Source organism: Belonocnema kinseyi, chromosome 7 (assembly GCF_010883055.1).
Source record: "Belonocnema kinseyi isolate 2016_QV_RU_SX_M_011 chromosome 7, B_treatae_v1, whole genome shotgun sequence".
Classification (NCBI taxonomy): domain Eukaryota; kingdom Metazoa; phylum Arthropoda; class Insecta; order Hymenoptera; family Cynipidae; genus Belonocnema; species Belonocnema kinseyi.
The window spans coordinates 99,542,300-99,559,562 of NC_046663.1; the positions used below are offsets into that span (position 1 = coordinate 99,542,300).

Consider the following 17,263-nt stretch of genomic DNA (forward strand, 5'->3'; position numbering starts at 1 on the left):
CCAATCCATCTTAAGTCTTTCACGAGTTTACCAAAAAAGTCATCGAACTTCAAACTTGTCATTTGAATTTGATAAATTCGGTATATAAAACTATAAAATTCCTGAAAATTATTCAATGTCCCTGAAAATTGTACAATATTTTGTACTTTTCTACCCCTAACTTGAAAGCAACAAAAGTTTATCCTCCTTAAAAGAAGGCATGAGTAACTTAAAATTATCAAAACCTCTTCGATTCAGGAGCAGTCTTGAAGAAATAATTAACTATTTCGATCTAATATACAAGTATCTTTGAAATACTTGACCCTTGCGACTTGGCCAAGGTATAAATTAATGATTACGCATTCAATATTCACGATTGCACATTTATCCTACCTATAAAATCCACACATTATTTGTGTATCATGTGGATTTTAATTTAGCACACTTGTTCCATCGATTCATGAATGAAGAATTAAATTAATAATTTAAACCGAGTATAAATACGCATCTAGTTTCGACTTGTTTGGCGGTGAGGTGAAAGGTGAGAACCAGGCGACGGAAAATCTTCCGAAAACGGCTTGTATCGATTTCCATCTGCTGTTGCGAACCCACCGAGCTTCCTCTTTTTTCAATTGTTCAATCCCCTAGAGCAAGCAATAGGAAAATAAGAAGAAGAAGAAATATCGTAGAATGATATTTCACGAGGGGTTATTTAAAAAATGCCAATCGGCCATGCAAAGACAACAAAAACGATTCTTGACAGGCCAAACGATATTCAATTGCAGGGTGTCTACTCAAATCCTGGAAAAAACGCCCTGACAATTTAAGGTTTATTTCAGGCATCTAAAGTTTTTTTCCAGGTATAAGTGTTCAACGTACAAAGCCATTCGAATATTTTGCATTTGCTGCAAGGTGGTCCCTCTCCCCAAAGTTTCCATTTCCGGGGAAAGAAAATTCAAAATTTTTTTCGAAATTCGAATATTAACACGTGCCACCGGGCGCTTCAAAATCCCATTTAATCAACATGGGGAAATTTTGAATTTTCGAAAAATTGAAATCATGTTTCAGGGTTTCATCAAAACGTGCCAAGTTTTTAAGGGATTTAAGAGGAGTGTCTACGAAATAAAACCATACTAATAACTTTCATTTCCAACCCACTCGCACCCTCCCCGCAGAGCCCCAAATAGGACCCAAAATAGAAAAACTACATTTTTACGCATTATTGTTACTTTTTAGCAATGAAAAAAATAATCGTATCTTTTCATTGAAATGTAATTGTTTGTCATTGGAGTAGTAAATTTTTCTAAAAACATTATGTAATTGTTTAAATAATTATTTATTGTCTATTTTCAAAATTACTAAAAATTGAGGCAGACACCAACTTTATTTTTAAATTAGAATCCTGTGCTTCGTTTTGTTGAATAATAATTGAATAATTTTGAGACCTTTCTTTTAATGTTTAATACATTTCTATTTGTTTAAACAATCTTTATTTGCTCAAGCAGTTTTTTTCGATACCTAAAAAAATGATATAAAATAGAACACATACAATTATGTTTCTGACTGTGTAGTGTACAGAAAGAATAAATTTAGAACTTTTTAATTGTTTAAACAAATATAAGTTGTTGAAATAATTGCTTTTCCAAGGATACATTTAAAATCGGAATTAATTGTAGGTCTTCTACTTTATTTTATTTTTTTAGTTATCGAAAAATAACTGCTTGAGCAAATAAATTTTTTTTGAATAAATAGAAAGTTAAGCATTAGAAAAAATGTATGAAAATTATGTAATTATTCAATCTCTAGCTCAATTTTATGAAATTCAAATTGTCCATTAGTAATTATTTATATGAAAAAGACGACGGAAATGACTAAAAAGTAACAATAATACGTGAAAATGTAGTTTTCTTATTTTTGGGTCTTATTTGAGGCGATGAGGGAAGGTTGTGGGTGGGTGGGTTAGAAATAAGTTATTAGTATGCTTTTTTTTCGTAGGCAGTCCTAAATCTCTAAAAAAAACTTGGCATATTTCAATGAAACCCTGTAATATTCATATATTCATATTCACATATTTGAATTTCGAAAAAAATTACAGATTTTCTTTCTCTGGAAATTTAAACTTTTGGGGAAGTGTATTGTATTCTAGAGTGAATAAAAATTTGCAATTCATTTTTGGACCACCCTAATGAACAGAGCTTCGCGAGTTTATTATAAATAATGTTTTTTTTTTAGTTTCTAGGGATTCAATTAATATGTTTAATTAAGATTTTAGAAAGCTTTGACCAATTTTCTTACCAAGGTATTCTCAAATATAAATCGCAAAAATACTTATTGATTTCAAATCGTAGATTTCAAATTATTTATGTCTTACGGTCCAATCGTAAATCGAAAAAATAAATATGAGTCAAAAAAACATGTTCTTCGAAACTCAGATATTTATTTAATAGAAAAAACTCCTTTCAAAACTTCCTGACGTTTCGGTACACATGCGTACCTTTTTCAAAGGTTCTTAAACCTGAGTTGATGATAGTTTAAAATAGTCAAACAGATCAATTTTCAGTCAAAAAAAAGGAAACATTTCAGTCAATTGATTTAAGAAAATTAATTAAAATTTAGTCATTTTTTGAAGTCTCAAAAAATTTTTTCGAGACTTCAATCGATTACAACTACATTTTTTTAAAATTGTACGAGAAAACAAAATTGGCGTAGGTTAGGACGGACAATTTCAATGTCAATTTCTGTTCGTCCGTCCTAACCTACGCCAATTTTGTTTTCTCGTACAATTTTTAAAAAAATGTAGTTGTAATCGATTGAAGTCTCGAAAAAATTTTTTGAGACTTCAAAAAACGACTAAATTTTAATTAATTTTCTTAAAACAATTGACTGAAATGTTTCCTTTTTTTTGACTGAAAATTGATCTGTTTGACTATTTTAAACTATCATCAACTCAGGTTTAAGAACCTTTGAAAAAGGTACGCATGTGTACCGAAACGTCAGGAAGTTTTGAAAGGAGTTTTTTCTATTAAATAAATATCTGGGTTTCGAAGAACATGTTTTTTTGACCCATATTTATTTTTTCGATTTACGATTGGACCGTAAGACATAAATAATTTGAAATCTACGATTTGAAATCAATAAATATCAACGGTCGAAGAAAGGATTGATTTGTTTCATCAAATCATTTTACAAAAATACTTATCGCCTAATTTCCTCTCAAAACCAACATATTTTCCCTTCGAGATATTCTGCGACTTCAAATTTAGAACCTGCCTAAATTGAAATGGATTCGGTCTAAAGATTCTAAATTATGCAAAAAATAAGAATTCTATCTTTCTACATCCAGCAGGGACGTGCCATCAACATTTTGTCAAATTGACTTGTGTTAAAGAATGTTATATCAGGTTATATGAACGTAAAAAGGTTTTGTTTATTATATTTCGGACTTGAAGAATATCAATGACTCACTTCCGACATCAAAAACAGTGTAAATAATGTCCAAAATTCCAAAAAATATTAATATTGTGTCAGAAAATTTGGCATGTATTAAACTTATGTGTAATCGGAATTTAACAGTGTAAAGTCTGAAATAGAAAAGTGTGCCATGGAAAATTAACATATTTACGGTTTTAAAATTCATCTTTTTCTGCAGGTTTTCTTTCAGGTTGAATATGACACTTTTTTGTAGAATATTCGCATTTTCGTGTCGAAAATTTAACAATTTGATGACAAATTTAATTATTTGGTTGAATATTTACGTTATTTATCGGCAATTCGTTTTTAATTTGTTAAACCAACTATGTTATTATTTTAAATAAAAATTTTTTTATGATGAAATGATAAATCTCTTTAGGTTGAAAATTCAACTCTTGCTGAAATTTTAACTACTTTCTTGAAAATTCACTTTCTTGGTTGAAGATTCATAGATTTAGTTGAAAATTCGACTTTTTTGTTAAAAATTAACTCTTTAACTGAAAATTAAACTAATTGGTTGAAAATTTAACTATTTGGTAAAAAATTAAACTTTTTTCTATAAAATTAGTTTCCTTTACTATCCGCATTAGTACTCAGAGAGCTGCAATAATAATGTGACGACTTCATACAGGTAAAATTAAATACTTTTTTCCCCATCATTCTGTACAAAATATTGAAAAAGTTTATTTTTTATTTTTGAAATTAATACTATCCACAAAACTATTCAACGTATTTTAGGTTCAACGGGTTAAGCTGAGATATTTGATAAGATTCAAAGGGATTTCAGAGGATTTTCAAGATTTACAAATATTTTTAAGGATTTGTAAGGAATTTGAACAAATTTCACATATTTTAAAAGATTCTAGGGGTTTTTAAATAATTTTAACGTACTTTATCCAATTTCGGGGGATTTCAGTAAATTGTGATTTTAAAAGCTTGGAGCAAAGTTTTTAAATTAATTTCCCAGCACCTTAAAGGATTTCATAAGTCTTCGAATATTTTAGGTAATTTTAACTAAAATGATCAAATTTTATGTTAATTCACGACATTTTCAGAGGTTTTATCATATTTTAAGGAGTTAAGAAAAAAAATTTAAATTAAGGTTTCGATGACTATTTTTCACTAGGCGACACAGCTTTTCATATGTGTTTATTTTAAAAGAGTGTATTATTTCCTGTGTTGTATGTTCCATATTGTTTAAATTGTCTTGATTTTCATTTTAATAGCTTCTAATAATTTTGGTAATTCGTTCCTCATCATTGTATATGCATACAAATATTTGTTCGGGATTTTTGACACTGGGATTTGTAGATTTAGACACAGAACACCAGTTTTAGCATTTATTTCCATTTTCTTCCTTTTTTTAAAGTAGAAGCATGAACCTCCAGCTCGTTTAGAAAATATTGAAATAGTGTGACGTAACATCTATGCGATGTAATGGCGCGACAAAAATCAACTTTGAAAACGGTATAGATTTTTCTTTTTCAAATAAAAATAAAACTTTTTTCAATTATACTCGTATTTTTACTACTTTTTAGAATGAAAAGTTTCATATTCAAAATTTAAAAAAAAATAGCGAATGTAACTATTGTATTTAACAAAACATGGCTGAAAATATTTGGAAAAATTACGTAACATAAGCGTTAAATCTAAAAAAAATTTTGATTCAATCGAAAGACATTACTTATATATTACTGATTGTGTTACATATACTACCAATTCATAGAAAACCTTTTTAAGATCTCCTGGCCATCAAAAGAGATCTTAAAAATTCAACGCTTATTAATTAAATTTTTTAATGCATGTATTAGAAAGAGCAATACTTGTATACTATAAATAACATAATAATAATAATAATATTAATAGTAATAAAGTAATTAGTTATATGTTAAATAGTCACATATTTGAATTCTTTAATATAAAGAATTCCTGGAAATCATACCAAGAATTCAAGGACCAAATTTGGACAGTTGCTCATACAAATTTGGTCGTTCGATTATTGGTATTATTTTCAAGAATTCTTCACATTAACTTAATTATTGGACGTTAAATAGGATTTTAAATTTGATTTTAATCACATTTAAATTTCTTAAATTTCAATTCTTTAAACATGTATTTTATTTTGAAATGTATATAATAATTTTTTTCTTATTTTTTAAAGTAATTTACAAAGGTAGGAATTTTTTATTTTATCTAATTAAACATTTAAATATTTATTGAGTATTCAACTTTAACGAATATTGTGTATATAACCTAAAATATCCTTCTTTAACATTTTAAATTTAAATATATTTTAATTATTAAGCAACATATATTTAAAATCTTAAAAATAAAATTAATTTTTTTACTTTATTTTTTTTTTAATATTAATTTGATACCCATAATACAGTTAATAAAAATATCAATTAAAGTTTAAAATTACCTGCATCGTTGACCTAAAAAATTGTATTTTCCTTCTTAAATTTTGACGTTAAAACCAAAATTTAACCATTTAAAAATTTTTTTTTGAATAAAAAAAAAAATGTTATTCTCAAATTTCAGACATATGTAATTTATCGAGTTTGACAGAATGTTGGCGATACGTGGTGGATTTAATAGAATTAGTCCAAGCATATGGTACTTTTTCACCGTACTAAGTAGGTAATGCGCGTGTTTTGCTAAAACGGTTGGGGTCCTGATTAAAATTGAACAAAGTTGCATTATTTTTGCACAGACCCAATATTTGATTAGTTTTTTAAATGATTGCATAACTGCTTAATTAATTTGTCTACACATTCTTGCGTAAACAGTGTAAAAACAGTTAATTTATGATTTTTTCTTCATTCACTTTCGATAACAGATATTCTGGAAGTAATTTTCACAGAGAGAATACATAAAATATGCACACAGTTGATATTGTAAAAAATATAATGCAAATAATGGTTTGAAAATATTGTGTTTTAACGAGAAAAAAGCATATTTCTAATGAACTATAGATGCATACATATGCCGCCAACAATTTTTTTAAGAGTCATCACTTTTGACCTATGAAGGCTGGAAGATTTTTTTTTATATTTACGCATAATTTTCTACGCTACAACTTTTTCTCTCGCCTCATTAACGTAGATTTATCCACAAACGAAAGTATCTTTAAAAAACTAAACACAAGTTATTTGCCCTGAAAAATAGGTCAAGAGTATTCAACTTTAGGAAGCCATAACTTATGACCTATTGGGAGTAGGTGAATATTTTTTTTCTCCAGAATTACTCGAAATTGCGTCCACTTCAATTAACATTCAAAAAGTTTCTTCGTAAAATTAAGGGGTTCCAGAATACTGATACAAACATCAAAATCGGGATTTTGAGCCTCTTTTCGGGCCTTTATTTGTGAGAATTTATAAGAATTTACTCTAGTTCAATTTTGCTATATAATATTTTCCCCTAAACTGTAATGTGGCGAGTCAGTCTACGCAATCACGATTTTTTGAAATTTTTTTCAAACATATTTCCGGGACGCGTCGTAGTCATGTCCATAAAATATGGAATTTTCATCAGGACCCCTCAATTTCTTTTTTTCAAAAAGAAAGGCCTTTTTCGTACGAGATGCGTGAACTACATGTAGTTTGATCAGCCAAGAATCGATTTTGTGACTCACTTTACATGGTTAATCGCTTAAACGTTTGGCCAAATGACGGATTGGCATTTGTTCAAAGGATTTAAACGCCATGCCCTAATTCAGGGCCAATTTTTCTTTTTTTTTCAACTTGGTTATTCAATCCATCGGAACTTCAAAATCAGTTAAATAACCAATAAACAAAAAGGGAATTGTATGATTGTGTTTATAAATACCGTCTCGTCATTCCAAATGGCCTGCAATTGGGTTCCCAACATAACGGCAGTAAAAATCGCAAACAATAGTGCTTCAATTGTCAAGAACAACAGGAGCACCACTGTCGCTGGAGGACTGAATGTTGAACATTCTCTCCATTCTTGTCTCACGCAGGTCGTAAATTGATGAATGCAAAGAACCAACGACTGTAGCGAGATTCCCGCGATGTAAAACTGAAAGTAATTTCATGATTATCTAAATGCACGACCAAGATCAAGGTAGAATCCAGAGAGAGGTCTCTTAGATTTAAGAAACCAAATAAAAAATTTGCAAATTCAGGTACATAAAATACTTAAAGCTTCTTACTTTCTTTGAGAAATTTGAGCTTCCTAATTATCACACCTTATTTTTAGTACGAAACTTGACTGACTGAAATAAATGACGAAGTTCAAGAAATTCGAAAATTTTCTTCTTGTGCCATTTTTGATCCTAAAGGAACCGTGCATAAATTACATAGTTTTTTCTGAAATTTAAAACCCCGTCTCCCCATTTGTTAGGGTTTATTTAGGGGACATACAAAAATGAATAAAATTCTGTTTCTTATGAATTTCCAAAGTAGTTCTGAATTCAAACAAACAAAAAAATTAATTCTCAGTCGAAAATATTTCCGAAAGCAGTTAGATTTTCAACAAAAAACTTAATTCTCTACTAAGAAAGGATTTTATTACAAATCGAGAGGAACTTCATGAACAAGTGACAGAATCATTTTCTACTTGAATATCTTATTTTTCTGAGGGAATGAAAAGACACGTATGTTACCGATTTACGGAGAAAAAAAATTGACAATGTATTTGAATTAAAAAAATGTTAAACGCGAATTATAAAAAAATGGTCAAAACTTTTGTTAAAAGTATGATACTTTGTAATTTAATACAGGTATTTACATTTTTTCTTTCTGATTCTGATAGTGTTTTTGGTCTTCTTGCGAAATACATTGGAAAATTTCAAAAATGTTAAAAATTGACGAAATGAAAAGAATTTTTTTATCTGAAAAACAAAAATTCACGTTTCTTTGCAAAACGAAACAAGATACAATAAAAAGTCAAAGTAACAAAATTTCTGCTCCACAAAAGTTTTAGAAAAATGTGTCTTGGCCTATTTTGCGTTATTTTCAAGATTTTTGTAAAAGCATGTATAAAATACTTTAAGATTGATTTTTTTCTCAAGAATATAATTTTATGGTATGATAATAAATCCTTAAGGATTCGATTTCACTGTTTTAACAACGTCTTGGAAAAAGAATAAAAAAGGAAGTTTGAAAAAATTAGGAGTATCGATTTTTGTTTAAACGACATCAAAGGAAAATAGTTTGATGTAAAATTGATTGAAACTGTTAAATTATCTTCTTTTTCGTTTTTTATGATAGCATAAAATTAAAAACAAATTTTTCTAGAACTTTATTAGCAAAATAATTTTTTCCTTTGACTTTTTTTGTGTCATGCGTCGTTTTGGAAAAAAATATAAGACATGACAGAATATCATGGAATGTTCTCGTTATATAAGTAAAAATTAAATTTGTACTTTTTCGAAATTCTCTAACACATTTCAAAAGAAGACAAAAAATTCTATTAGAATCAGAAAAAAATGTTGGATCTATTTTCCTCAGTTCGCGTTTTCAATTTATAAAATTAAAATACTCATAACTGTGTAACTAATCATTATGTGGCTTTAGCCTGTCCGATTTGAAATTAATTCGACCCACAGAAATTTTTTTTATCTAGTATGTAGAATTTTCAACTGAAAAATACGAGCTTTCTACAAAACAGTTGAATTTTCATCCAAGAAAATTAATTTTCTACTAGAAAAGATGAATTTTCAACAGAATACATCAATTTTAACCTAATGGTTAAATTGTCAACCAATGAGGTGACTTTTTTTACCAAAAAAGATTAATTTTGAACAAAAAAGCCGAAATTTCAGACTAAGAAAGATAACTTTTTAACCAAAAATGAAATAGTTAAATTTTCATTAAAATAAATTAATGTTTAAAAACTAATTTTTTTACAAAGCCAGTTGAATTTTCTAACAAGTTGTTAAATTTTCCAGAAAACAGTTGAATTTTGAACAAAAAAGTTGAATTTCTTAGAAAATAGTTAAAGTTTCAAGTAAAAAATATGACTTTTTGTGCAAAAAAATTTAATTTTCAAACCAAAAATATATTTTAAACTAAAATGTTGAATTTTCAACGAAAATTATGAATCTTCAACCAAAAAAATACATTTTTAATAAAGTAGGGAAGACCATCCTACAGTGAATAATGAGCCAAAAGTAGATAGGCATTAACACAGGCCCACAAAAAAAGTTGTCTGCACGAGACAAGTGACTAGGCTACACATATGGATTTTGAGACGCTGAATCCGAATATGGCCTCAGAATTTCTCCTACACGTCTCAGTTTTCCCCTAGATGAAGAAAATGGAGGGAAAACTATAGGGCTATTCTGGACATTAGTTTGATAATACAAGTATACAGAAAAATAAACGTACCGGTGTCATATTCTTATGTCTTGCGACTCCTTAAGATCGAATTTATACACACAATTTCTCCAGTGTGCTTACCGTTTCCCTTAGCTACGATAAATCTACGGAAATTGAATGTCTTGCACACTGATCAAAATTCGATTTAAATGAAAAATTCGAACACTCCACATTTTTCTGCAATTTGTGTTGATCTGGTACCTATAGAGTACAAAAATATGAAATTCAAACAAATTCGCTGGCCACCTTTGGAATAATCGACAAAGTAAGGCGTTACAGTAGAAGTAGAGGAACCCAATGTGGGACTACTATACACAAGCAGCTGCATCTTTTTACCATGAACGAATTTTTCGATTTAGTTTATTCGTTATAAAATTATTATACATGTATAATACATATTTTCTAATACGATAATGTCATTTTTCTACTACTACATTGTACTTGATAGCTAGCTATTGCCAAATTATTAAATACATGTTAGAGACATATGTAAACGTGAAATAAAATGAATAATCGTCTCTGATTTAAAGCTTATTAATATCTTATTAGGCATAATGTCACATGCTAGTACCTATCCTTGTGCTTGGTGCTATGCTGAGAACAAAAACTTGAATGAATGTGGCCCTGAAAGAACAACAAAAAACATGGCAAATTTATCAAGACTGGTGCAATAATGGAGCTGTTAAAAAAGATGCCAAAAAATATAAAAATTGTATCCACCCTCCTGTCATTAACCAATCTACAGAAATTCCAATTTTGGATCTTGTGCCTCCACCTGAACTGCACTTGATGCTCGAAGCTCTAAATATAATAGTTAAAAAAATGCTCACAAAATTCGAGGACGAAACTACTAATTGGATAACAAGATGTCATGTACAGAAAGAAGTAACCCATGGTGGGACTGGATTTGTCGGTAAATCATGCGAAATTTTGTTAGAGAAATTAGATAATTTGCGAGCAGTGTGTCCCCTGGGCTGTTTAAAGTACGTGCAAGTACTTCAAAGTTTCAAAGCTGTAGTCCATGATCGTTTTAGTAACGTTCTTAGATCGAGTTATAAAAAGAGCATTGAAGAACTTCGTAAAAATTATTTGGATTTGGACGTTTCTGTAACACCGAAAATTCATACTATATTTTTCCATGTGCCCAAATTTTGTGAGAAAATGAATAGAAGACTAGCATTTTATAGTGAACAAGCTGTTGGATCTGTCGATCATGACTTCAACGAAACTTGTAAAAAATACAAAGTATCTCACACTCATCCTAATTATGCAGAAAAATTGTTTAAAGCTGTCTGTGATTATAATAGTCATCACATATGAAAATAATATGACATAAGTAGCATTAATTATCTTAGAAATATAACTCATAATTTAATTTCAAATACAGTGACATTTTATTTCGATAAATTGAAAACATTACCATTTTTTACATCGTGAAGTCGTAAATCTGTGTATACGTTACATTTTACTTCACGTTTACATATGTCTCTAATATGTATTTAATAATTTGGCAATAGCTAGCTATCAAGTACAATAGTAGAAAAATGACATTATCGTATTAGAAAATATATATTATACATGTATAATAATTTTATAACAAATAAACTAAATGCGCAGCTATATAATGAGCCCTCACACGTCGAAAAATTCGTTTATGGTAAAAAGATGCAGCTGCTTGTGTATAGTAGTCCCACATTGGGTTCCTCTACTTGTACTGTAACGCCTTATTTTGTCGATTATTCCAAAGGTGGCCAGCGCATATTTTTAAATTTCATATTTTTGCACTCTACAGGTACCAGATCAACACAAATTCCAGAAAAATGTGGAGTGTTCGAACTTTTCATTTAAATCGAATTTTGATCACCGTGCTTGCGCATGTTATACTGACTGATGAAGCAAAAAATAAGAAAAATGCTATTTCCTTTGCAGTTTTGCGCTCTCGATATAAATTTGGGCACTAAAATTTTCGAGCTTTTACCATTTTCTCCCTGGATGCCAAAAGTAGGACAAGGCCTAGGGATTTTCTGGTCACACAGGGCATAAAAAATATTCGCGTGCACGAAACAAGTGACTAGGCTACCCTTATAGATTTTGAGCCGCTGAATCGAAATTTAGCCTCAGAACTTCTCGTAGACGTCTCAGTTTTCCCCTAGATGCAGAAAATAGGCAAAAACCTAGGGATATTCTAAACGTTATTTTGATAATACCAGTATATGCGAAAATAGCCAGATGGATGTTATATTCTTAATTACCGCGACTTATAGAGACTTAATTTTTACACAGAAATTCTATAGTGCGCCTTTCGTATCCCCTAGCTTGGGTAATTCTAGGGAAATTGAAGGTCTTTCTCATATTATATAGATTTGTACGGGAAAAAATAACAAAAATGCCATATACTTTGCAGGTTTGCGTGCTAAATCTAAATATGAACCCCACATTTTTTGGGTTTGTTCCAATTTGTCTCTAGATGCTAAATGTAGGGAAAAGCCTAGGGAATTTCTGGTCACGCAGGAAATAGAAGAAACAATGAAGAATTTCTGTGTACAAATTAAGTTTCTAAAAGTAGTTGCACCTGAGAATATAATATTGATGTGCCTATTTTCGCGAATACTTGTATTATCAAAATAACGTGCAAGTTGTCCCTAGGGTTTTCCTTATTTTCTTTATCTAGGGGAAACCTGAGGCGTGTAGGAGAAATTCTGAGGCCAGATTTGAATTCAGCGGCTCAAAATCTATAAGGGTAGCCTAGTCGCTTGTCTCGTGCAGCCAACTTTTTTTTTGGGCCTGTGTAATTAAAAACACCCCGGTTCGCAAACATTTTTCACGGTCAATGAAATTTAAAAAAAAGAACACTAGTGCTAAAAAAATGTCCATTTGAAGTAATAAAAACTGAGCTGCAAATGAAAGGACTCAAAGTGGAACTGTTGCATTCTGAAACATTAAAATTGAATTTTAAAACTTTTTTAATTCAAAAATATTGTATTCAAATTCTCAATAATTTAAAGTTATAAAATTGAAAGTACTTACACTTTTTAATTGCATTTTTTTATGAAATGCAGATAAGCTGCCAGATTTAGAATTTTTAACTTTGATCAATTATAGATTTCAAAGATTTGAATTCAGTTTCAAAAATATAAATTCACGTGATCATTTTCAACGCTCGAAATTATGAAATCGATCAAAGAATTTAAAAATTTTCAAAATTATATTATTTTAAGGAATATTAAACTAAAAAGATTAAAAATTGACATTTTTTAACTGAACACTTCTTAAATAAGGAGTTCAATTATTTTCATTTTAAATAGTTTAAATATCCTTAAAAAGTTTATAAATTTTATTTCCAAGTCGTGAGAAATTTAGACGTAGTTTTAAATTAGTACAAATTTAAAATATTTTTTAAATTATTTCAGAACTTCTAAATATCTTTTACCAATAATTAAATTTTTCCTACAATGTTTAGGAAATCCTGCATATTTACAAAACTTCCTTAGCATTTTTATGTATAAATAACAATTGAACATTTATTATTTGTAGAAGAAATTTGAATTAATGAAAAGATTCCAAATTAATTTAAAACTTGAAATGAAAGTCTAATTTAAAACAAAATGTAGACATTTGCAGATTTTAAACCAAATTTAAAAGCTTTTCAAGAATTGTGAAAGGCTTCAAAAAAATAAAAACATTTTTTTAAGATCCGTAGGAAAATTGAAAATGATTTTTTGTTTTGAAAAATTATTTTAAAAGAATATTTAAAAAGTTTTTAAAAGATTTAGAAAATTGTCAAACGAGAACCTGGAAGCTTTTAAGGGAACTTTTTAAAATTTGCATGATAATATTACATGTTTTCAAAACTCCTTACTACCTCTTAAAATTACTCAAATTTTTTATACAAATAATAATTGTTGAATTGTTATTTATGCATAAAAATTAAAAAAATTCACTTATTAACATTTTCCAAATACAAGATTTAAAATTTTAAGGTTCAAAGTTTAAAGATTCTTCGAAATTTTTGACGATTCCAGGCTTTCTATGTCAAACAATTCATTTTGAAATTGCTTACTTCAGTAATTATTATTTTTCTTAATTCAAAAATTTCAAATTGAACGGGTGAAAAATTAAATATTTTAGACTGAAACACTATTTTAAATTGAATAAAATCCTTTAATTACGAATATATTATCATGAAGTTATTTTTAAGTTGAAAATATTTTATAAAGACTTAATCAGAAGTTGACTTTTTTTAATATTAAGACCTTGAAATTAAACCCGTTTAATTTTGAATGTGAAATCTGGATATTCTTCAATTTTGTACTGATTTAAATATGTTTTGTAAAATCATTGTTCAATTTTTAATACTTAAAGTACAGATCCATTAAAAAATGTATATTTTTTTAAATTTATCAAATAAAAATGTTTTTTATCAAAAAATGTCAACATAAAATGCTTTTAATTTTTAATTGTTCAAGTTCTCAAGAAATCATTTTAAGATTCTCTCAATTAAAAATTTAAGCTTAAAAATAAACATCTAAAATGGACAATTTTTTAAATAAAAGATTTTTGAAGTACGCCTTGTAAACTGAATAATTAATATATTTGAAAAAAATAATAATTCAACTAATTATTTTTTTTTTAAACTGTTGAAATTGAACTTGGACATATTTTTCTTCTAAAAATTTGTAAAATTCCCGGTAAAAAAATTAATTTACTGTCATTTCCCGGGTTTTCCCGGTCTCAAAAAATTCCAGGTCATTTTCCGGTCTAGCGGCCACTTTGCCATTAATTATTTTACATACGTCAGTATTTTTAATTAAGGATTATTTGCTGTAGGTTCATTATCAATCGAAATACATACATTTTTAACCAAAAAAATTAACCCATTCAAGACAACATAGAACCCTCCGCCCGTAAAGCCTTTAGGTAATTTATGCATGGCAATTCATGTAAAGTTATTTTAAATCACTGGGTGAATCTCTCAACCCCCTACCTCATACATACACAAATTCACAATTCCCCCCTTCCAAAAAATATTCTCTATCCGTCCTTGAGAAAGATACATTTCTCGGCAACTCTTTTAACATTAGAATTTCAATGGATAAATATTTACCGTAAAAAGAACAAAGTATTTTTGGTTGTTTTCTCCTACACAGTTGTTGACCCACGGACAGTGATGATCCATTTTTCTAATACATCTTTGGCAAACAGAGCAGTGATGCGCTCTATCAGGTTTGATCGAACAGCACTTTGGACACTTAAAAATTACTTGGCCTTCCCGGAATCCCATTTGTTGAATCATCTCTTTCGTTGCATTCCCCTTTGGAACTGCTCCCTGTATTAATTTCAATTGTAGAATTAAAATTAATAAAATGAATTTGAAATAAATTAAAGTTTTCTTACTGGATCAGTAAACATTGTTCTCAGATGCGAGGTAAAGGCTAGAAAAGCCAAGCCTTGAAATATAGCCATGTTGAAACTTGAATAAAAGGTATTTATAGTAGGGATTAAAATAACTGCCATAACTACAAATTCGGCATATATTATCAACAGCCATGTAAGTACTGCACAAATGATTCCACATATATCCTACAAAAATAGTTCATATTCATTAATTAAAGAATTTTCTTCTCTAGTAAAGTGGTTATTACTAATTCGTCACCCAAACCTTAATGCACCAAAATTTTCCTCCACAGCATCGATTATGGATGTCCTTTTCCCTATGAAAGGGCATATATTCGTAGTCCATTATTTTGTAATTTTCACCGTTCTTTACGATAACTTATATTTTAATTCAGGGTAATTTAACGGTACTAGTTTCATTATCACCACAAAATGCCTCTCTGATCTGAAACATCACACAAAAAGTCAGATTACACACTTTTTGGAAATATTCAAATCTTTTTTTAACGACTTTTAGATTTAAAAATTAATTTATAAATACAATTAACCAAATTTAGTGATCTTGCAAATTTAAGAAATCTAGAAACTCACAACCTGACATTTCAAACATTTGAGAATTAAGCAACTAAAATATCAATGAGTTTGCATTAAGTAAAATCAACTAATACATCAAAATTAAGCCGAAAAGTTATTTTCTTTCGGAATGAGCGATATGTCTAATTATCAAGATTTATCAAACATGCAAATCATAATAATGAAAATTCTAACCTCAAAAGTTGGAGTTTATTAACTTAGCACTACTTCAGGTCTTAATCCAAAAACCACCTTGTGTTCACAATACATTATTGGTAATGACTATTTTTAATGGCCTTTACAAAAGCACGAAGCTCTAATTATCGCGAATGTTATCTAAGTTTTGTGACATGTCAACATCGTCTCGTCAACATCCATTGAAATGTGGCATCAAAACGGGATCGGCTATCACGCCCCTACACACACGCAACCCTCTGAGCTTCTAATAAGGGATTAAAAATCATGGTTGCATATTTCAAATATTTTGTTCACATTGCAATTATTATTTTAACTAGTAATATTCAAATCTTTATTATGTTTAAAAGTAGACATTTTATGTAAACTACAATTTTTATTAAAGATAAAATTTTTATTACAACAACTTTCATTAATTTAATCAAATTTCAAAAAGTTTCTAAAATTTTTTATTTGAATCCAAAATCATTTAATTTGTTGTTACATTTTTTTAAACTATTATATTTTTGACGACTTTAACTTCAAAAGAGAATTTTGTAGGTTTCATTTAACATGACTTAATTTCGCTTGAAATTTAAAATGTCTTAACTATTGAGATGTTAAATTTAAAATTACATATTCAATCTGGAACGGTTTAAACTCTCATTTGTTGAATTTTGAATAAATTGAAAAATGGCTTTCAAATTGAAATGAAATTGTATAATGCTAAAGAATTCAAATAAAAATTATTTAATTTCAAACGCTACTAACATGAGATTTAATTTTTATAATTCATTAGTTTTCAATCTGAAATATCCTATTTAAGTGGTTTTATTTTTTTTCAATTTGAAATAGTGCAATTTGGAATGTTTTATTCTAAACTTAAATTCTAATATTTTTTGTTTCAAATAATGTGATTTCGAACCCAATTCAAAATTATACAAATTGTTTAGGAAATCAGTTTTCGAATTTTAAATTCTCATTCGTGTCAAGCTTTAATTATTCTATATTGATAGCTACCAATTTCAAATCGCACAATTTTGAAAGTTTTCATTCAAAATTGTCTAATAAAAAAGCACTCTCAATAGTAAATCGAAATTGTGCATGCTTAAAACTTAAAACAGGGTGTCATACTCAAATCCTGGAAAACAAAAATTCCTTAAAAGTACAGGTTTTTTCCAGGTATAATTTTTCACAATATAGGACCATTCCTCGGAATATGCGTATCGCGAGTTTATTACAAATATATAATATCTTTCTTCCGTTTCTAGATATTAGATTGATACGTTTAATTTAGGAAGCTTCAATCATTATTAATTCCTTATATT

The 17,263-nt window shown here is 28.5% G+C and overlaps 1 protein-coding gene across 1 annotated transcript; it reads right to left on the reverse strand.

Moving 5' to 3' along the window:
• Positions 1-248: 248 nt before the first annotated feature.
• LOC117177408 (palmitoyltransferase ZDHHC3) lies at positions 249-16,162 on the reverse strand. The gene is made up of 6 exons (XM_033368073.1): positions 15,957-16,162; positions 15,454-15,633; positions 15,189-15,374; positions 14,899-15,120; positions 7,279-7,491; positions 249-623 (listed from the first exon to the last, which is right to left on the reverse strand). The coding sequence occupies exons 2-6, from the start codon at positions 15,532-15,534 to the stop codon at positions 465-467; spliced, it is 861 nt and encodes a 286-aa protein (XP_033223964.1). The 5' UTR covers positions 15,535-15,633; positions 15,957-16,162; the 3' UTR covers positions 249-464.
• Positions 16,163-17,263: the final 1,101 nt, after the last annotated feature.